Source organism: Choloepus didactylus, chromosome 8, assembly GCF_015220235.1.
Source record: "Choloepus didactylus isolate mChoDid1 chromosome 8, mChoDid1.pri, whole genome shotgun sequence".
Taxonomy (NCBI): Eukaryota; Metazoa; Chordata; class Mammalia; order Pilosa; family Megalonychidae; genus Choloepus; species Choloepus didactylus.
This window is the reverse complement of record NC_051314.1, coordinates 84,253,015-84,275,845: the sequence shown is the minus strand read 5'-3', so window position 1 is coordinate 84,275,845 and position 22,831 is coordinate 84,253,015. Positions and strand designations below refer to the sequence as shown.

The 22,831-nt window shown below is 40.7% G+C and overlaps 1 protein-coding gene across 6 annotated transcripts in view; it reads right to left on the bottom strand.

Moving 5' to 3' along the window:
• Nucleotides 1-11,967, bottom strand: part of SLC11A2 (solute carrier family 11 member 2) — a 29,510-nt gene extending 17,543 nt beyond the window's left edge. Inside the window, exons 1-4 of one of the 6 annotated variants that reach the window (XM_037848360.1) lie at nucleotides 5,113-10,426; nucleotides 4,637-4,776; nucleotides 2,203-2,274; nucleotides 558-703 (exon numbers count right to left, since the gene is read on the bottom strand). In XM_037848360.1, the coding sequence (XP_037704288.1) occupies nucleotides 558-703; nucleotides 2,203-2,236 (180 nt within the window). In that variant the 5' untranslated portion in view covers nucleotides 2,237-2,274; nucleotides 4,637-4,776; nucleotides 5,113-10,426. Of the gene's footprint in view, nucleotides 1-557; nucleotides 704-2,202; nucleotides 2,275-3,537; nucleotides 3,559-4,636; nucleotides 4,777-5,112; nucleotides 10,427-10,600; nucleotides 10,688-11,257; nucleotides 11,331-11,909 lie in introns of those variants that run through there. The other 5 variants (XM_037848361.1, XM_037848359.1, XM_037848364.1 and 2 more) reach the window with 5 other exon arrangements.
• Nucleotides 11,968-22,831: the final 10,864 nt, after the last annotated feature.

Below are 22,831 nucleotides of genomic sequence, written 5' to 3'. Positions count from 1 at the left end.
GAGAGGAAAAGGTCAAACTGACTATCACCTCCAAACTACTGATCTAATTTATCTGTTATTCTCTCACATATGAAGCAACTATATCAGCTTCACAAACAAAGGATTTAGGATGCTGTTTATTCCAAGTTTCACTTCTATCTTCACTTCTTATTACTAATCTAGCCACTTCTGTCTGTCTAAATGAAAGCCTGCTCCTTACCTGCTCTTTCCATTAGCCTCTCATTCTAAAACTAGACTAACAATATCAGAGTACCTCTGTCCCCAACCACTATCTAAATGGAAGAGCCATGGTATTAAAGACAAAACAAAACAAAACAAAAAACATGAAATTCATCCTTTCCTAACCAAAAATGCTCACTAGTGCAACTTAACAGCTTTATGTTCAAGTTCCCCATTTTTCTTAACAGTTTCTATTTATTCCAGTTATAAAAATTCAGTCTTCATAGACCGCTTGCCAAAATTATATCTGAGGCTGTTCATCTTGAATTGTCCAGAAGAGCTTTCACCACAGGTTTTCCCTAGACAATAATGTTCTTCTCCAAGGACTTCTCACTAACCTCCTCAGGAATGGGGATCTTCTCATCAAAGTAGGTGGTGAAGGGATCCTCTGAGGGCTCTGTGGACTGTGGAAGAGAGGAGTTACTGTAGGCAGGGTTGATGGCACCAAGACTGGCATTGTCCCCAGGGTCTCCAGAAGCATCATCTGAATTAATAAAGTTGAGAAAAAAATTTATAAAAATAAACAAAATATACCAAAAAGTCATCCTTATTAATGTTTTAAATTTTGAAAACACATAAATGTGTAAGATATATCCAACCTGACTAGCTCAATTTATTTTTAATAGTTTATTTTAATTCATATTGCCTAAAAAATTACTTTTGAATAGATTGAATACATTCAACATGGTTGAAAATTCAAATAGCACAAAAAAATCTCTCACCCCTGTCCCTCAGTTACTCAGCTCTAGGTCCATTTTAACACTAACTTTACAATAGTTTTCCTACTTTTATTCCTACTTGGTAATTTTAAGAAACATTTCATTTTCCTCTAAAAACAATGATATCTAAGGGCTCAAAATATAACATTTCCAGGCCAATCTCAATGGTAACCTAAAATCCTAACTTTTAAAAGAATTAGGACGGTCTAGTGGAACATTTCCTTTCCTCTCACCCGGCCTCCCATTATTTGGTGGGACTTACTCAAGGAATCGTCCCCAGACATTTTATCTCTGTCAAGCTTCTCAAAAAAATGTGCAGATTGCAAAATCCTGCCACAGTTCAGGCTAAATTGAAACTGCAGGGAAACCACCAAGCAGGAACTCGGCCTCCTGACTAAGACTTGCAGTAAAGAGCTGCGGGTCATATGGTGCTGGCACACCGGCAGCCTCGTGATAGGTGGACTCATCGCAGACTGGTATCTATGTTTCCTTGAGTCCTGCAATTTTCAGTTAATCTTAAATGCAGGGGAGGGGAGGGCCTGGGAGAAGATGATTAATTGCCAGATATATACAAAGCCCAGTTTGCTGCTGCCACTAAATGGCTATTTGAGCCACACAACTCTAATCTCTGCGTTTCCAAGATGTCTTTGTGATTTCCAGTTAGAAAAACAAAAGCTTTCTTTGTTTGAGGAGCTGACAAACATTAAACTAAGTGGCCCAAAATTAAGGAAGAAAATCATAGAAAAGAAATATAAATTACAAGGAAAGGTTAGAATTAGAAAGGATTAGCCAAAGCACTCAAGAAACACCAATCAAATACAGAGTAGAAGGCAGCTGCCATGTATTTCACTGCTTCATCCACAAGTGAAACATCAGGAGTGTCATGAGCAACCAAAGGGAGCTGCCATAGCACTCTGGATTTTTTTGTGCAAAGTCTGGGAATAATATTGCATTGTCCTTGTCAGCATTACTGCTACAGAAACCAAACTTGTAGCTAATCCTGAGTCTTCATCTCAGAACCGGCAATAAGATATGGGGCAGGTCTTTACGGTTATAAATCCATCTTCATTTACAACCGAAGTCACCAGATGGTGACTTCTTCATGGAGCAGGTCTCCATGATGACATTTTTCACTGGGAGAGAGGAGATGGAGGCAATGTTTATTGGAATAAACAATGAGAGAAAAAAATATGATAAATTCCTGTTCCAGACTTTAGCTTAATTTCAAACTAAAATTAGATAACAGCACAAAACTGTAAATTACCGTCTGGCATCTTCTGCTCAGGACCCAATACCATGGTGGATACTTGAGTGCCTGAGTTCTTAGAATAGGATTCTAGAAAGAAAAGGGAAGGAAAGAAATTAGCAAGAACAAACTGACAAATTCAGAACCAACATTTTGTTACTCTGTATGACTGAATCCTTTTATATGAAAAGAATAATTATACTGAATTAGATAACCTTGAAAATAATGACAGTTTTCAGGATATGATTAAGAAATACTTAACAAAAATACAAAAGCCTTTACCACGTTTTTGCTGGCAAGACTTCAGAACCAAATTGGAGGAAAAGGTAATTCAGTGAGGTAGGCAAATACTTTTTAATAAGCATCCACAGGGAGGCTGCTAGAAAAATCAACCAGTTTCTACCTTTGTCTCCAGATTAGCAACAATGCATTTACCCCAAACATCTAAAAACCAGACTGATCTAAGATTTTCCCCTATTTTTAAGGGTTTTAAACAGCAGAGATCTATGATTCTCTTTGATCTAACCATTTAAGTTAATGGTTCAATCTTCTGGAAGGTGGGGGGCTGGGGGGTGGTAAGAGTACCACACCAGGATACTGGTAGTGGACGGCCACTATTTTACAGCTTCAAATTTCCCCAAGGAGAGACTTCAGCTACAATAAAACTCCAAGCCAGAAGAAACTAATCACCCTGGCTCAGTCCCTCCTGGGCTGTCACCCAGAGCTGACAGACCCACCAGCAGGACTAGGCTCATTGGCAGCACTTCTCTGCCCTTCAGTAAGCAACCTGTAGGGGAGGGAGAATCCCCAGATGTCTAGCTTCCTGTGACTGGTTGGGTTAAATTTAAATGGGAGTGGGAAGATAATATTAGCAAACCCGTTTGGCCCGTTTGACAGAACTAGGCCATATTCTCCAGACTGCCTTGCCAATAAGGCTAATTGTTTAAAAAATTTTGATCTACTGATAATGAAATCTACTTCAGTTGATTCCAAATTTAGAAGAGAAAGGACACAGTACTATTTTCTGACACCCTCCCCCCACCAAATCCCAATAACTATCCTACTGAAAAAATTACGAAACTTCCCCTTAGCCATCTCTTTTACTGCTTAAACAGTCATTTTCCACCCTTGTCCTTTTGTTGCTCCTATCTGAATAATCCTCTACCTTTATTTTTGGATAATTTTTCTATCTACCAATGTATCTATACCTATCTTACAGAATTACAGAATTCAGGCCTGAAAGGGAGTTTTAAGAGTCCATGTATCATCCTAAAACACCCCACCACCTGCTAATTTGAGAAAACAATCTTTTATCTCTATAGCCACCAAAATAAGGTATTGAGAACATCTCACCTCAATGGGATTTACTTTGCTGACCACTGAGAGTAGCAGTGGGTACCTGGATTCCAATCACAGGACAGCCCTCTGACCACACCCAGAATCTATTTACTTTTGTTTTCCATTTAATTATAAACTAGGTTATTAGGTTATCCCAACCTACAATGAATTAGAAAACACAGACCAGATCTAGAACTGTGGCTCTTATAGGACAAGGGGAACTTGGCACACTGAAGAACCAGAAAAACTCAAGAAGCATGTCGGTCTTGGGCCATTTGGTATAAGGTAAAGTCCTTATATATCACTCAAAAACAGCATTATTAAGAATACAATAACACACATTTCTAGTGATGGCCCTGAATCACTAAGAGCTGATTAATCTGGACTACTTTTGTAAAGATGCTTGATGTCCTGTTTAAGAAGGCACGGAAGTATAATACCTTTGAGGAAGATTTCTATCCAAAATACTTTAAAAAGTTATTATATTTAAAAAGTTAAATAATTTTAAAAAATAATTGTAGACAGAAATATTTCATAAAATTTTCATTGTTAGTATTCTGAGTGATCATTTCTATATCAACTACACACAGAGCCAATAAAGTACAAGAAATCTAGTCTGTTTTTTGAAATCTCAAGAATATATTACAAGAGAGAAAATGGATTCTAGATTCAACTTTCTCATCAAAGTTTTTGGTCACAAACCATAAGCTCCATTGTTTGTAGAGTCTACGGAACATAACTGGGGCCAGGAATAGAGGTCTTTTATGCCCGGTGTTGTTACACAATATTTTAGTCCCAATGAAAATTTATGATCCACATGGAGGCAGTTTTGCTCTCCAGGACCATACCACCAGACCATTTTGGTCATTTCATTACATTAAGGAAAAAATCCAGATTGAGACATAAGCAACCAGAATCAACCCAGCAATACATTCATAATTACAGTTAATACCGCGCTGATGTTCTAGCTCACCCCAACCATAAATCTCTTAAACCCAATCAACAACAGAAAAAATGGCACTCATGGTGAAATGTAATATGACCATTTTATCCTATTCCTTATCAAAAATTGTAAGACTGTTTTTTTCAAGATAAAAAATGCTAATAAAATTACATTTTCCAACTAAAGCTTCAGAAGTCTGCATATCCTTTGGCCCAGCAGTTGCATATCTAGCAATGTATCCTCCAGAGATCCACAAGGAAGTACGTGCAGAGATATTTCCCACAGTGTCGGTTTTGTACTATCAAAAACAACTTAGATACAGGTAGAGAACTGGTTAAATAAACTGTACATTCACAGGACAGAATACCATGCAGCCGTTACAAAGAATAAAGCACATCTATATATATTGATCGGAAACAATCTCCCAGGTATGTTGTCAAGTGAAAAAAACAACTTACAGAACAGTATGCTAAGGGGGGTAGCAGGGTGGGTGGAGAGAACACACACATATATACAGACTATCTCCAAAGGACACACCAGAAACTGGTAATAATGGTTTTCCCTAAGGGAAGGGAAGGGATGGGGATGAGGGGGCATACACAGGGTTGGGTGAAAGGAAGACCTTTTGCTGAATATATATTTTATACCTTTTTGCACTTATAAAAGCTTCTCAATGATCAATTTAGGATGTTCAGTGAACTTTCTCTGATAAAGCTTTCTGCAGTGATAATCAGAGATCCACAGCTGCCCAGTCTGAAGGTATTTACTACCTTATGCTTAAGTCATTACTAGCTTGTTTATTTTAATGCCCAAATCACCATGCTCTGAAAATTATGATCTGGAGGTTTCACCTGAAGGCAAAGAATTAGAAATAACCTCTTCAAGGAAGCCTTTCATGACTCCCTAATTTGGGTTCCATGGCACTGCTGCACGTTCCCCCAAGGCACCCACTGCATACTGCTATCATTATTCTTACCACTATCTGGAAATTCTCTCTTTCCTTAGGCTATTCTTGCCACTTTTCCATAAATTTGAAATTATGTCAAAACAAAAAGTTACCCAAGAACAAACAAAACAAATCAAAACACAGTGCATACTACCTATATCTTAAACATCTAATTAACAATAATTTTGCATTTTCCCTTAACATTTAGAAGAACTCTGGAAAAAAATTTGGATAGACCAAGTCTGTTTAGAATATTTGCCCCCAAGAAAGTCTGACATAATTTTTTCTTATAAAATTCTCCGATAGAGAATAAATACATTCAAAACTGTTACACTGACCTTAGAGCTGTATACAATGTTGCAAAGGTCTCCCTAAAGTTAACTGTAAAGTTTAGAAAGGAATGTTTCTGAACATAGTCCTCTAATTTTTTCCCTCTTCTTTTCTCCCTTTCCCTATCTCAGTAAAATCAAAGCCAGCTTTAAATAGAAGAACTTTCATAGAAGCAGCCAGAAAAGTTTTTGCATGGAAGTAACTGATTAAATAAATACCAACAGGAATGTTGAAAGCTCCCTCTTGATGCTTCCCTCAGACACTGTTCAGTACCAGAAGACAAGTGGCTAAAGTAAAAAAATGCCATTCGGCAGATGAAGGCTTTAAAAAATGAAATCTAACTGTTTATTAGAGAATAATGAGTTGTGATTGAAAAATTCCATCTGTCCTACAGAAAACGTAAAGATTCCCAGATCTTCTTGAAATTCTCTTTTCCCTAAAGGTCTATTTTAAGGCTAAAGTAACTGATGTTCCTATTAAACCATTACTATTAATCTAATACCTGTTGTATAAGATGTTCTTCATGAAGGTGAGCTCCTGCCCTCTGGATAACTGGGAATCAATAAAAACTCTTTTTGAAATATTCAAATGGTTCAGACAGAGCTTTTTCTGAACCCTATGTATTTTAATAAGGAGGATTATTAGCCTCTTTTTTAAAAAAATGAGATTAGTATTACTTTCTCTGTTTTTCCATTCTAAGTCAAAGAAGCACCCCTTTCTGAACCTTGCATTTGAGGATATCCACCTAATTGTAATTGGTTCCAAAAACTCAATCTTCCCCTGCTACGAGTGAGGGGAGAGAACAGTTTAGAAAAGCCATGTGCATTTCCAAATTATTCTCGAAGATGTGAAGTTTGGAATTTTTTTAAATTTAAGTTTATCCTATTTCTCTCTTATTTAAACTATTTTGATATAAAATGATAAAGTGAAAAAGAGACAGATGAATACTTGATTATATCTACTTCATGACTGAAGAAACAAAGTGAAAAGCCTGTCTGGTAAATATTAGTTCAAGAAAAAGGCCTTGAAACTCTAATCCTCTCTACTTGAAGTAGGTAATAGAATGTCTTCAACTGAAAGCCGCAAAAACACACCCAGATCATAAAGTACAAATAATGCCGCTATTGTACAATGTGCTTAACACACATCAGGGCCTCTGTTTAATTCTCTCTGGCACAGTGGTCATTATGATACCAACAGCTTAGACTGTTTCTCTGTTTTACTAACTTACATGCCACTGTAATAATAACACAATTGGAGTAGTTTTTTGTTTTTGCTTAGTCTCCAGAGAACTACAATTTCAGCTCAACACCTAGTTTGTTGTTTCTCACCCCGTTGAACTTTTTGAGAGTCTGTTTTTCAGTTGAAAGAAAAACCTGACATGAGACCATCTAAAGATAAAGAAAGAAGGAAAAGAGAAAATGTTAAGAACAAGAGGGGAGAAGGGATAAGATGTGGAGAGAAGAGCACGGTTGATAATAAAGCCAGCTGCCTGGGTGTCAAAGACGATAACATTTGGGAGAAACGTGGGCCAGGCTGTCAAGTACTGATCTTCTAGACAAAAGTATCACTCATCAACCAGAAGCAGCAGAATTGGAAGGATCTGGTACCCACTAGACAGAACCCTTCACTGTTCAGTGCTCAGACACTTAACCAGCTTCCCTATCTCTCTGACTCTGAATTTCAGGGTCACTAAGTCTTGGTTCCAGGGACTGTAGTTTGGGCTTTGTTCCTCCCTACACTCACCATGAGGGCTTGCTCTGAACTTCCTCCCAACGAGAAGTTCAACAGCAGTGCATCTCCCTCTGGGGGACCACCTGGCCTCTTGGCTTGACACATCTACCGTGGCACACAACCCCATGCTCTGTGAACAATTTCAAAGACCTCTCTCAACTAGAATAAGAAATTCCCGTTAAACTAGTGTACACTCACTTCTTATCTCAGAAAAAAATGTTTTGCCCTCAAACTTGCTTAAGTAGAAAATATGAAGAATGACTATCATTAGAGTACATCCAATTCATCTATTCTAATGACAGTAATGGTCTCCAGATGGAGACTGGCCTTAACAATTTTATGTACATATTTTCCTCAAAGTTTCTTACATTAAAAGTAGAAGAGGAGTTAGACAATAAAGATATTTTTATCACTCCTGGCCAACTGTTTTATATTCCATTCTGATTTCATTAAAATATACTTTTAAGGCATCACACTTATTTCGTTTTATCCATGGTTTCCTGATATCTAGAGGGCTCTACTTCGTGTCTCCAGGGACCAATAAATGCATAAAAAATAAATTGAACATAATTAATTGTTCAATAAATGTCTGTGAAATTATTAAAAGAATAAATGGTACCCAGTGAGTGATACAACAAGGATCTAGGTTCTTCTAACTCCTTATGTTCTGCCTATTGAAATGCTCCCTGCCCTCTTTTCCAAAATCTTGTATTCAAACCAGACTCAGACAGATGATAAAGATGACAAGAGCATTAGGGAGGCAGCCTTCCCTTTCTGCCTCTAAAATGCTCAACTCTTTGAAGATATCACTCCCCTTCCTCCTTATTCAAGCACAAATAGAGAAGTTTCACAAGGATATTGTCTTCCACTCTCACCATGACAACATCCAATTTCCACCTTAAAGTAATATTAAATTGTCTTATTCTAAAACTAAATAACAAAATGTATACCCCCTATTCTTCAGCCAAATCTGGTCAGATACTGCTGCAGTAAGCAATGCTCTCTTTTTCATAAATTCAAAAGTTCCTCATTTTGTGGTTAGTTCCCGATAACATTAAGTGTATAAACAGTGGCATCCTTAGAAAGGGAGACTTAGAAAACAGAACAGTCTTCCATTAGAATCTCCAAACAGTGTGTTTTTATACACACACACACACACACACACACAACAACACACACACACACACACACATATAGTGAGGAGACAGCAAGGAATAAAGATGTCTTTGATTCAACAGCACCCACCCAAGCTCTTGAAATTCAAACAGAAAACATGCTTACTTTGTGGATACCATTCCCTAATCTTCATTCTACTAAGTAAAAATGAATCAACGAATCAAAGCTGCTTTGTAGCTGTCAAGTAATCCAAAAGAACCTCTGTTGACTTACTAACAGAACAATAAGATTAGATTCGTACCAAGCTTCCCCATTCATTAATAGGAAATGCTGCCAGGTTGCCCCAGAAATTCCCCTCCAGAATCCCACAGCCATTCCGAGAACATGAGAAACCAAGTATGCTGCAATCATGGTATTTTTTTTGGTATTTGATCCAAAAATAAACTGTGCCTAGGCCAAGACTGTAAACAAAACATTATCCAAGAAAGAAAGAAACTTCTAAAGAAGTTCTCAGGTTTCATTTACCCAAACACAGCTATCACAATAGATGACCTAGTACAGTGAGTTTTCAACATTAATATTTAATGATAAAATAAATATCCAGAAGAAACTTCTAGTTATACATAATTACACTATACGCTCAGATGGAAGATGAGGTGGCCTAAGGGTTCACTGGCAATAGGCTCATGGAATTCTGAGCAAAGGATAAGTAATAAGGCCAGAGTTCTTGAGTTTTCCCATCTTTAAGAGTAGACACAAGTAAATAATATAACTCTTAAAGGCCAGTAACTGTTCTAAGCACTTTATGTACATCAACTCACTTAGTATTTACCAACGATCTTGTAAGATTGATATTATCAATCCCCATTTTAAGAATGTGGAAGCAAAAAAAAAACAAAACTAAGAGCTAAACTATTTGCGCAAAGGTCCACACAGCCAAGAAGAGATACAGAACTGATCCGTCTTTAGATTCCACAGGAGTTGATGTAAACACAGCTTCCTTTGGTCTCACCAACATTCACCAAAATTATGGCTAGCAAAAGTTTCTGGAAGCCTGTCTTCCCTTGCTTCCCCTTCTACATACTATGCTTTTGCCTTCTACTATAAAGAAATGTCACATTCCTTTAACTTCATAATACTCCTTTGAAGCAGTGAAAGAGAATATAGGGATATCCCCATTTTACCAGCAAGGAAAATCAAGCCCAGGCTCCTCAACTTCTTCCCTAATGATGCTCTTTGGAAGAGTTTCCTACGTGAGGTAGAGAATTTGGGAAAACCAAAAGCGAAAAGGAATCCAAAGGAATCCAGCATCAAAAAGTAACTCTTTAAATGTAGAAACGTATGAAACCAAACTATTTAGAGTATCTACACTAATTGAATATAGTGTGCGATGGGCTCCCTACAAAAATACCCGTCTCCTGGAGCACGGAATCCAGAGGGGTCCTAAGAGCTACACAAACAGCCCTACAGCCAATCTATACACAACTACCGGGGCCCTGCGCTCCAAGGATTTCGGGGGACTATAAGGAATTTTTTGCTGAACTTGGGCGGCGGGAGACTCCACAGGGCTGGCGGGGGCCCCAAGGCTCCGCCGACAAAAGGCGGCCGCAGGGGACCTTGTCCTGTGCCCGCCGGCCTCTGACGTGTCGCTGAAACGGGTCGGCTCACTCTCCGTCGTGGGCCCAACGGTTGCGAACGGTCCAGTCCGAGATTCGGCCATTTCTCCCACGCCACGGAGCTCCCTGGCGCTCCCCCAGCTCCTTGCACCCGCCTCCTCACATTCCTTCGAACTATGCGGCCCCATCCGCCACCTGGGAACCGCGCCGGGCGCCTCAGGCCTTCCCTACCCTCCCTTCCCGGACCTCCCCTCGCAGCCTCGCCCCAAGCGCCCCACACAGGCCCGCGCCTGCTCTTAGGCCGGCCCTCGCGCTGCCCAGCGCTCTTCCGCGCCCGCCTGGAGAAAGCAGAGCGCCCGCGTGACCCCTGACCCTGCCAACCCATCGCCTTACCAGCTCCGCAAACACCTGACAGGCAGCCCCCGCGCGGAGGACTCCATATGCTTAAAGAGCCAGCTCAAAAACCAACCAGGCCCCTACACTCTCCGCGATTGGCCGAAACGACCTCAGTCGCGCATTCCTATTGGCTGGATTCTCCGCAGCGGCCGGCGCGCGTGGCGAGCCGCCTGTGAGTATACGGAGAAGCTCCGCCCTCCCCGAGGTTGGGCTGGGGGCGGCGTTGGTCTGTCCAGAGACGGGAGCTGCAGTGTGCAGAGACTTTGTTGGCGGGTTGGATCTACTCCATGCTTCAATTTGGCAGTCTTATTTCTCGGGCAGCCCGCGGACAGATAAGGTTCCTACTGTAGTTTACCGCGGCCTCACATTAGGTACTGGAATTCAAGTCCCTTTCTGCTTGGGGACTTGGCACTGCTCCATCCTCTAAAAAAGAAAGCCGTCTGGCTGGACAACTTCCTCTCGCCCTCAGAGCCACATCATAGTATCTGTTGCTCCACCAACAATACCCCACACCTGGGAGGAACCACGAAAATATCAGCTAGTGCAGCCGTTCGACTGCGTCAGTTTCAGTTGCCCTACTCCCGAGCCGCTGTAGTCTATTGTTCCATCCTCCCCAGCTGCCTCACTTCTTCCCTATGCTTTATCCCCACCTACCAAGAACATTTCCGCTCTGTGCCCAGTCTCACATTACAGCCCCAGTATCAGTTGCTCTGAAGACTCATGGTGCTGAAGAGGGGAGAAATAAATGGGTTTGACAAATCATCCTAATTTTCTACAATGTCGTTTACAGCTACCAAAAACATTCCTTCCACTACAGCATTACACATTACCGAGCTTATCTAGGCAAATTGTAGGCTGAGAGAGAAAAAGCATAAACCCCTTCAACTTCATGTAAAAACTGCTAGGAGAAAATTTCATTAATGAATAGAAGAGTCCACGATATGAGGCAAGGAGAATGAGCTGCAAAAAGAAAAACCCACATAAGATAAAAACAAACTCAGGGACAAAAAAAAAAAAAAGTGCCTGGCATCATCAGCTTCCCGGGGCAGACTTGTTCCATAGAGAGTTCCTCCTGGAGAGAAAGGGAAAAAAAAATGTACAAGTTAGTTTTGAGATACTGAATCTCTCTACAGTACATCTCTGGAGTTTCAGAAAGGTTTGACAAAGTCCCTCTAAACCAGAACCTTTCCTTTGGGAGCCTCTACTGCATCCAGAAAATAAAGTGACTGGGTCCATGTTTCTCGCGGTTCCACATCTCTCAACTGGGCAACTTCCCTAGGCTGTCACATACTTGCTGGCTACTTACTTAGCTCACATTGTGGAGCTGCTTCCATCTTAAGCTGCTTCTTCCTCATTGTGCAGAACTGGTTTGACTTTTCCCAGTGCTAGGCTCCTGCTTCTATATATTTGCAGCGAAGTGCTCCTCCCTCGGTTAATTAAGAGCACTTTAAGCTACTCTAGGCAACTCATCATTGGTAAATACAAAGCTAGGAATTTGGAGAGGCAAGCCACGCCCTCCAAAGGATAATCAAATTCCAGCTTTGACCTGCCACAAAAAGGGGAGCATCATATAACTGCCACTCCTGGATATTAATGAACAATTGAATTTGAAAACATTTACAATTTCATCTCTGTCCCATTGGGCTGGAGCCAGAGGTGGGCGTGTGAGTTCAAATGGATGAAAGGGGCAGGGTAAAAGGGATTGCTTTCCTTCAGAACACCACTCCCCTTGGAGTGAAACTGGCTCAGGCACTTGCACAAGGGGAGCATGTGCACTAGGACTCTGCTCCCTTGAGATGTGAGCTGAAACCAATTAACCCCAATCCTGACAGTCCACATGAATTTTCCACAAAGGTACGTGCAGCACCGATGCAATTATCAGAAGACTCAGAGGTGTGGGTGAAAATGCCACCCGGTCTCTCCCTCTGGATCTGAAGGACCCGCTGATATCAGCCTGGTCAATTAGTGATCCACCGGCAGACAACAAAGCCACACAAACCCCAGGACTGGGTGTGTGACCAGAAAGAAAAAGAGAAGAAAAACCCTGAGACTGCAAAAAAGAAATCCAGGACAAACCAGAATTTCTCAAGCGGGAGGAAGAGAACAGAAAGAATGGGAAAATTGTGCCTCAGAGAAAATAGTTTAGATGGCCAGTTGAAGGCAAAATTAGAAAGGAGAGACTTTGGGTGGGGCATGGAGGGGATGGTGGGATAGAGGAGGGAAGGAGAAGACTGTTTATTTTCAGGTAGCAGGCAGGTTTCAGGTAGTTTTTAAGAAAATCTGTTTAGTACCATAAAGCAAATAAGTATGATGAAAACAAATACCTTAGAATGGGGGGGGGGGGAGGAAAGAAAGTAGTAATCAATTCTAATTTGTCAAGACAGGCTTTCAGCAAATGGCCCTGCTTCCTACACAGAACAACCATAGACTCAGTAGAAGGAATTATGGATCCTCTGCTGTGGATCCCAGATAAAGTTCTTACTGTGGGGCTCCATCAAGCTTTAAAAGTCTTATCGCTACAATTTGATCTATTTCCTTGTCCTTGTTCTAAATCAGACAAGTTCCCAAGACAAAACTGCCCCTGAGACTGGGTGGAGTGCAGTTTGTCTCCACTCAGGAGAAAATAGAAATGCATAAAAATCATTCCCGAACTGAGGTCTTAGAGGAAAAAGTCCTATTTCAGTTTAGGGATTTTAAAAGTAGGAATGGATTTTACACTGAGACATTACCACAGCCCCACTGTTTCCTTTACTTCACTGTTTCTCCCAATCCACAAATTCCACTCTTTCCTTGGAGGAGGGGGGGACAATTCTCACTAATAAATTGAATTATTATGTACCAAACACTGTATTTAACATTCCACAAGCACACATTAATCTCCACAATAAACTCATAAGGGAGAAACAATAATTATTTTCATTTTGCAGAGAGGAATTGCAGGCTTAGAGGGGTTAAATAACTTGCATAAGGGCACATAGCTAGTTAGTGGTAGAGCCAGGCTTTGAACTCAAATTGTCTGTTAGACCCAGGAGCCAGCACTCAATGACCATACCATTTCCATAAGGTACCATATCATATCCTTCCTGTACACTTAAAAACTATTTCTTTCCTTTCAAATCTAGTTTGAAGACTATCTCTTTCATAAAATCCTTTTAGTGTAAATTCACTGGGCATTCCACATTACCACAACAACCCATTCATTTCTATATAGATGTTAATATGTATGTATATGTGTAAGAAAGGGATAAGTTTAGCTTTCACATAGAGACAGCATGGAATAGGGAAAATGGAGGCAGAACCAGCTTAAACAAGCCCTGTGGTAAACGGAAGAAAGAGAGAATCTGCACCAGCTCCTTATAGGTAAAAGTAACCATGGTTACTGGAATGTAAAGAGATATGAGGTAAAATCAGAGGCGGGAACTCCCAGCAGAAAATTTAAACTGAATGAACTCTCTCGGATAGGCTGATCAATTCAAAATCTCAATAATGAGCTAGTTGGCTCTCTCGGATAGGCTGTACAAATTATGAGCTAGTTAGTTCTCTCAGATAGACTGTAACCTCTGTAGTACCCAGCCAATGGGGAAACAGGGGAGGGACATGCGCATTAGGAATAGGAGATTAAAAGCTCGCCATTCTCTTCCTCTGGCCCACTAGCCTACCACGTTTTTGGCTGTGTGCCCTTTCTTGCAAGATTGTAAATAAATTCTTTGCTCCTCCAGAACCGGGTGAGCATTTTTTGTATAATGCTTGTTTCTAACATATGGATCATGTGTGCCCTGTATTTCAATACCTTTCACCCATTCACCAAGTATTGTTTTTCATGCCTTTGTTTCCCAAGAAATAGCAAACTTAGCTTCAAGGCAACAAAGTCAATTATTTGGTGTCTTAGAATTGCAATTTGGGGAGCACAGATTCAAGTAGCAACCCAAATTGTGTCCCATCTTGGCGCTTCTAGGCAAGAGTTTTCAAAGAAAAAGGTTACATAAGTTGTTTGTGATTTGAGGGTATTGGCAGGGCTCCAAAAATCCTTTAGTTTAGATAGTTTACTGCATTCCTTATCTTGTGATTTCTTTCTGGTATCTGGATGTCCTTAGGGTTTTGAGGAACATTGTTGCTTGAAGCTTTGCATACTTTGGTCATTTGTGATATCTGGCTGAGATTTGCCCAAGAGTAATCTCCAGAATGGCCTCCCAACTCCATTTTAAATCTCTTAGCCATAGTTATTCTATTTTGTTTTATTTCTTCTTACATTTCTACCTTTTGATCAAGATCTTGCTCTGAAAGCATTGCTGATCAACCTTTGGTATTAATCCCTTGGCACCAGGGAGGCTCATCCCTGAGAGTCTTGTCCCACACTGGGGGGAAGGTAGTGAGTTTATTTGCAGAATTTGGCTTAGAGAGGGGCCACATTTCAGCAACAGGTTTTCAGGGGGTGACTCTGGCATTAATTATAATTAGGCCTAATTTCATCATTATGGAAATAAGTTTCGTAAGTGCAAGCTTCAAGTTCAAGGTTTTGGTGCATTAGCAAGACTTGGGAGGTAGCCACGGCTGTTATTCTGAAGATGAGACAATAGTTAACAGACATTGTAGTGACTATAATAATAATTTTAAAAAAGGATTAGCAAGATTTGAATATACTACCAATACAGTCTCCCCAAGAGCTGAGATTGAGCCAACTAAATAAGTCTCAAACTTCACGGTTCCCTAGTACATGTAATATTTGAATTTTCTGTTTGATGTCTTTAATGTTTATCTAAGTTTGAATGCCCATAATGCGGCAAATAACTGGGGCCCTTCTACAGAGTCTCTGTTAGCACAGGCCCAGCAATCTGATAGACTACTTAGAGCAGCAGCCCTTTCTATGGCTGGTAAAAAGGATGGTGAATGGCAAGGGACCAGGAAGAGAGGGTAGGAACGAGAATGAGGAGTTTTAAAAGGGGTAGGATTCATTATAGGAGGGACAGAGATGGACTGGAGTACAAAAGAAGGGGTGAGGAGGAATAAAAAATGCAAATTAGAGAGCTAATGTGTTACCGAACAAATGTGGGGTTCTCTGCTCAATGCACAAACTTGGTTTCAAAGAGAGAAAGAGTTTAATGCTACACACAAAGCAGATCAGATGGCCTACGGGCCCAAAAGTCTGTCTCCCAGAGTCTAAAGAGTTCAGGATTTTTATGGATTCAAACAAGGAGGGAAAGAAGTTGTTACTATTACAATAGCAAGCACAAACAGGGCTGAGACTAGACTAGAATGACCATTACAAAAGTATAAACAGGGCTGAGACTAGGCTAGAATAACCATTATAATACTACGTATACATGAGGCTGAGACAGATGACCATTATAATAGTAAGTATAAACAAGGATGAGACTAATTGAGTTTCAGTAATTTCAGGTATTAACTTCTGCCTATTCTACAATATAGAAAGAAAAACATCTATACTGTATAATGATTTGATAATCATAATCGTTTGTTAAATTCTTAATTTCTTAGTTACAATAGGATAATAATGAAGATTATAGCAGGAGTTATTGAGTTCATTTTAATCTAATGAAAATTAGGTCTGGTCCTGGTTCTTTGGTTAGACATCTAGATCAGAAGCCATCTACTTCTGATCCTCCGTAACTTTAAGCTTTAGGTCCCCAGTGGGAATGGATCTTCATGCAGGGTTGGGAGCTTTCTTTAAATGAGAAATATGACTCCAATAATCAATATCTTCTAATTTAGCTGCTCTAAATTAGTTAAGAGTACTCCATCGGGTTCTTTCTAGTGAGGTTGGAGTGCATCTTTATGAAAGTGTCTTTTCCAATATACAAAGTTGCCAGGCTGAAGATGGTGGTTTTGAATATCTTTGTCTCCCAGAACCATGCTGTAAAAGCATTGTTCTACCAAGGTGTTCTTGTTTGCTAATGCTGCCGGAATGCAAAATACCAGAAATGGATTGGCTTTTGTAAAAGGTTTTTCTTTTGTTACAAATTTACAGTTTGAAGGCCATGAAAATTTCCAGTTAAGGCCTCACGCGTATACCTTCACTGAAGAAAGGCCATTGATGTCCAGAAAACCTCTGTTAGCTCAGAAGGCACGTGGCAGGTGTCTGCTTGCTCCCTGGTTGTGTTTCAAAATGGCATTCTCCAAAATGTCTCTAGGCTTAGCTTCTTAGGGCAAACTCTGGGCTAGGATCTCCAAAGCATTAGCAAAAGTCTGTTTTCAACTGCCAAATCCAAAATGTCTCTCTATGCTGCAGCAGCACTGGGCTCCTTCTTATAGAACTTACAGGGCGCTAGTAAACTAATCAAGACCCATGTTGAATGGGCTGGGTCCATATCTCCATGGAAATAATTTAATCAAATGTCTCACCCATGGTTGATTGAGTCACATCTCCATGGAAATACTCAATCAAAGGATTCCAACCTAATCAACACTAATATGTCTGCCCCACAAGATTGCATTAAAGAACATGGCATTTTGGGGGACATAATACATCCAAACCAGCACATAAGGTTTCATTTTTCTTTAAGATTTTGAGTAGTTCCTGAAAATAGGTTAGCATATTTCCTTTTATGAGGGAGAGCTCATATATTCCAGAGTTTATTTTCATAGGTCTTTCTGTTCTAATTTTAAATGGGGATAACATAATCTTTCCAGAAGGAGTGGATCTTAGATATAGTAAGACTATAGGTAAGGCTTTTGGCCATGTAGATTGAGGGATTCCATGAATTTAGCTAATTTTTAATTATACCATTTGTTCTTTCTATTAAGCCTGAGGATTGAGGGCGGTAGGCACAAGAAAGTGTTGCAAAATAGGCCATATTTTGCATATTATTTTTGTAATTTGTCTTCTAAAGCGGGTTCCCTGGTCATTGTGAAGTTCTGAGGGAATCTCCCAATTTGGAATTTTTTTTTTAGTAATACCTTTGTGAGAGTAGCAGCAGCACCTTGTCAACAGAGAAAGGCTTCAGCACAATGGAAGTACATATAAATCATTATTAAAACATATTTATGAGAGAAACTAAGACGGCAGCTAGATGAGACAGGGCAAGGGAACACCTCCGTGAAAAACACTAGATAAAAACCAGAAAGTGACCCAGAATACTGGTTACAGCTATGTGCCAGCTGGACAAGGTCTGCTAGTTCCACAGGGGCCGTATACTTGGTGAAACTGGGAGTCTGCATTCCGAAACGAGTGAGTAAACTGGCTGGAAGACCCGCAGCCGTGCGGTGTTGTGGGGAAGTCAGGACTTGGCATTTGGAGACCGACTGGCTCTTTTAAAAAAAAAGAGAGAGAGAGAAAAACCCAGGAGTGGCTGCAGTTGCGGGAGTGGGAACCACACAGTAAAACACAGAAAGAGGGGGCTGGGCCGGCCTGTAGGTGTCTGGCCTGGAGGATGGTCTGCTGCAGATACCCTTGGGGCCAGGGGAATGGAGGGGAGAGCCAGAAGCTGAAAGAAACCCCACAGCTCACAGCTGGCTCCCCGGAGGGCTGGATAAACTCCTGCCCGGGGCTGTGACCACAGCCCAGAGCCCTGCCAGTTGTCCCAGAGATGGGAAGGAGGAACTGTGTGAGGAAGGGGGGGCTGAGATGCCCCATTCAGCCATCTTTGCTTCAGGCTGAGAGTGCCACTGCATGGCCCGGTGGCCCAGAGCTTCCCTCGAGGGATGGCAGCACTGGTGATGTAGTACGGCATTCCCTCGGCTGAGCTCCTGGAGGATCGTGGCTGGGAGGGGGGACCCGCTCAGAGAACCCAGGGATGCTGTGCCAAGTCCGGTGGCTTGTGAGACAGCGAGAGAGAGGGTCTGGGGCTGAAATGAAATGACGGCTTAGACTCTTGCAACGGCCTTGAATCTCCGGGAACCTGGGGGATTTGAATATTAAAGCTGCCCTTCCTCCTTGGCCACCCTTACACACACCCCACATTCAGGGCGGATGGCTCCAGCAACACACCCAAACTGAGTTCTCCAACCGAACTCCACAAGAATCATTTCCCCACACACCATGGGAACAAGGTTGAGAACTGACTTGAGGGGTATAGGTGACTCACAGATGCCATCTGCTGGTTAGTTAGAGAAAGTGTACCTCACCAAATTTTCTGAAAAATTAGATTGATATCCTTTTTTTTTTTTTTTACAACTTGAAACAACCCTATCAAGTAAAACAAATGCCAAGAGGCCAAAAACAACAGAAAATCTTAATGCATACGATAAAACCAGACGATACAGAGAATCCAACTCCAAACACACAAATCAAGATATCAGAAGAAACTCAGTACTTGGCAGAATTAATCAAAGAACTACAATCGAGGAATGAAAACATGGCAAAGGATTTAAAGGACATCAAGAAGACCATGACCCAGGATATAAGCGACATAAAGAAGACCCTAGAAGAGCATAAAGAACACATTGCAAGAGTAAATTAAAAAAAATATATAGAATATCTTATGGAAATAAAAGAGACCATTGGCCAAATTAAAAAGACTCTGGATATTCACAATACAAGATTAGAGGAAGTTGAACAATGTCTCAGTGTCCTAGAAGTCCACAGAACAGAAAATGAAAGAACAAAAGAAAGAATGGAGAAAAAAATTGAAAAAATCAAAATGGATCTCAGGGATTCGATAGATAAAATGAAATGTCCAAGCTGGTGGTGGATACCTGAAACTATCAAACTACAACCCAAAACCCATGAATCTTGAAGACAATTGTATAAAAATGTAGCTTATGAGGGGTGATAATGGGATTGGGAAAGCCATAAGGACCACACTCCACTTTGTCTAGTTTATGGATGGATGAGTAGAAAAATAGGGGAAGGAAACAAACAAACAAACAAACAGACAAAGGTACCCAGTGTTCTTTTTTACTTCAATTGCTCTTTTTCACTTCAATTATTATTCTTGTTATTTTTGTGTGTGTGCTAATGAAGGTGTCAGGGATTGATTTAGGTGATGAATGTACAACTATGTAATGGTACTGTGAACAATCGAATGTACGATTTGTTTTGTATGACTGCGTGGTATGTGAATATATCTCAATAAAATGAAGATTAAAAAGAAAAAAAGGGAAAAAAAATGAAATGTCCAAACTTAAGACTCATTGGTGTCCCAGAAGGGGAGGAGAAGGGTAAAGGTCTAGAAGGATATTCAAAGAAATTGTTGAGGAAAACTTCCCCAACCTTCTACACAATATAAATACACAAAGCATAAATTCCCAGCGAACTCCAAATAGAATAAATCCAAATAAACCCACCCCAAGACATATTCTGACCAGACTGTCAAATACTGAAGAGAAGGAGCAAGTTCTGAAAGCAGCAACAGAAAAGCAATTCACCGCATACAAAGGAAATAACATAAGACTAAGTTGTGACTACTCAGCGGCCACCATGGAGGTGAGAAGGCAGTGGCATGTCATATTTAAAATTCTGAGAGAGAAAAATTTCCAACCAAGAATACTTTATCCAGCAAAACTCTCCTTCAAATTTGAGGGAGAGCTTAAATTTTTCATGACAAATGCTGAGAGACTTTGCCAATAAAAGACCTGCCCTACTTCAGATTCTAAAGGGAGCCCTACCAACAAAGAAACAAAGAAAGGAGAAAGAGATAGAGAGAATTTTAACAGACATATATAGAATCTTACATCCCAAATCACCAGGACACTCATTTTTCTCTAGTGATCACAGATCTTTCTCCAGAAGGGACCATAAGCTGGGACATAAAACAAGCCTCAATAAATTAAAAAAAAAAAAATTGAATATTCTCAAAGCACATTCTCCAAACACAATGGAATACAAATAGAAGTCAATAATTTTTGAACTGTAACTCCACTATTTACTTCCTACATGATATAAAATACACAAACTCTAATGAAAAATCAGTGGTTTTGAACTCAATGTAAAATATGTAATTTTAGACAACTATATAAAGGTGGGGGAATGGAGGAGTATAGGAGCATAGTTTATGTGTCCTATTGAAATGAAGGTGGTATCAAAGAAAAACAAGATTGTTACGGATTTAAGAGGTTAATTTTAAGCCCCACAGTAAACACAAAGAAACTTTAGAGAATATAACCATAGAGATGAACAGTAGCGTATGGGTTAAGAGAAATGGGGGAAGGGGCAATGGGGAGTTAAGAAATGAGTGTAGGGTTGCTGTTTGAGGTGAAGGGAAATTTCTGGTAATGGATGGTGGGAAAGAGCATTACAACATTCTAAATGTGATTAATCCCACTAATGGAAGGCTAGGGAGGGGGTGGAATGGGAAGATTTAGGCTGTATATATGTTTCCACAACTAAAAAAAAAAAAAAAAGACAGTCTAAATAGATGACAATTGAATGCCAAGGATGAACCTGGATGGGATTGGAGGATGGAGGACAGGAGGCTCAAAGGGTCACAGTTGAGACATAAGGAAAAGGAAATATAGAATGTAAGCTTTGTATCATTGTTGAATCTCTTGTACTTCTTAGCTGCGCTTAATGGGATTGCATAAAAGAATGTTCTTATTCGTGGGAAGTGTATATGTGAATTATAGTGTTTGTTCAAGGGTGTGAGCAGCTAGCTCTCATATGTTCAGAAGACAGAGCAATAGATGATGGATGATAGATAGGAAGGGAGGGACGGAGGGAAAGAAATAGCAATGTGACAGCATGTTAATGTTGGTGGATTGGACTATCGGGGGAGGGGGGTCAGGGTATGATGGAATTCTGTGTATGGGGTTAGTATTTTTGCAACTGGTCCTATAACTTTGAATTTATGTTAAAAAAAACATATTTATAGCCTTGGGATGGGAGTAATTGAAGTCCAATTTCCAAATTTCAAAAGATCCAATTGGTAAGGGAAAAGGTCTTTGAGAACTGTGGAGAGATTTTCCTGGATTATGCTAGGGACAAATTGAACAATTGTGATATATTTTCATAACTATTTTAGGGGAAGAAGTAATGTTTTTATGTTTCCAATAGAATTATTTGGTTCATAAGTCATTGTAGAGTAGAGGATTGTGGGAAGATGGTGGAGTAGGGAGCTCCAAGATTCAGTCATTCCACCAGAACAGCTATTACACAGGCAGGAACTGTCTGAAGCAACTATTTTGAAACTCCCAAGGCAAGTATAATGCTGTTCAGCATCTAGGGAAGAGATGGAGAAAGAGGCTGGTAAATTTTGGTAAAGAACAGTAAATTGCTTTCTCTGAGCTACTGATACTGGAGCCCATCCCCCACTCTCCTGGCAGGCCACCGTGGGGTCCAGCCCCTGGCTAGCTCACTGGTGACAGAAAGAGACATAAAAATCCTCTTACCCAAGACTAAGGGTGGGCATGGCTGATTGCTGATCATGGCTTTTGATTAGTGACTTTAGATTGCATTGTTCCAACTCAGTTCAGACAAAAAGGCAGTGGAGGGGACTAAAAGCTGCTCTGCTTCCTCAGGGCTGGGGGGGACAGTTAGCTGAAGGGCTACATTTGCTGATCAGATCAAGAAAGCCCAGCTTTGGTGGGCTGTGGAAGAAGCTCTTCGTGTCCTTCCTAGTCCCCTCCCCAGGGCACATTGGGGGTTGCTGGCACTGTTTTAGCTGGAAAAGACTGACTTGGGAAACTCCTCTCTAGCATGTCCCCCTCCCAGAAATTGCACTCCAGGCAAAAGCAGCTTGAGACAATGAAAGGAGTGTTAAGAAACTGTAGAGAGGGAGGTCTGTCTCCCAGAAAATAGAGGGGGCAATCGAACTCCCCCCTTTTTTTTTTCCACAAATGGAAATCAAGTTTTCCCAGCACCATTTGTTGAAGAGACTTATCTTTCCTAATCTTTCCTAATCTTTGCCCCCTTGTCAAAAATAAATCAATTGTCTGTACAGACCAGTGGAAGAGAAGGGAAAGTCTGGAAATAGCCCCACACCCAACTGATTTTCAACATGCCAAGTCCAAACAGTGAGGAAAGAGTAGTCTCCAACAGATAGTGCTAGGAGATGACATCCATATGTAAAAGGACAATTGGACCCCTGCCTCACACCACATATAGAAAGGAACTCAAAATGGACCAAGGATGTAAAAGGTAAAAGCTAAAAGCATGGGGAGGCGGGGCAAGATGGCAGACTGGTGAGCTGTGTGTTTTGGTTGCTCCTCCAGGAAAGTAGGTGGAAGGCCGGGAGCTGCGTGGACTGGACACCGCAGAGCGGTCTGTCTTTGGGCATGCTTCATACAACACTCATGGGGGCGTGGAACTGCTGAGATCAGCGAAGTCTGTGGGTT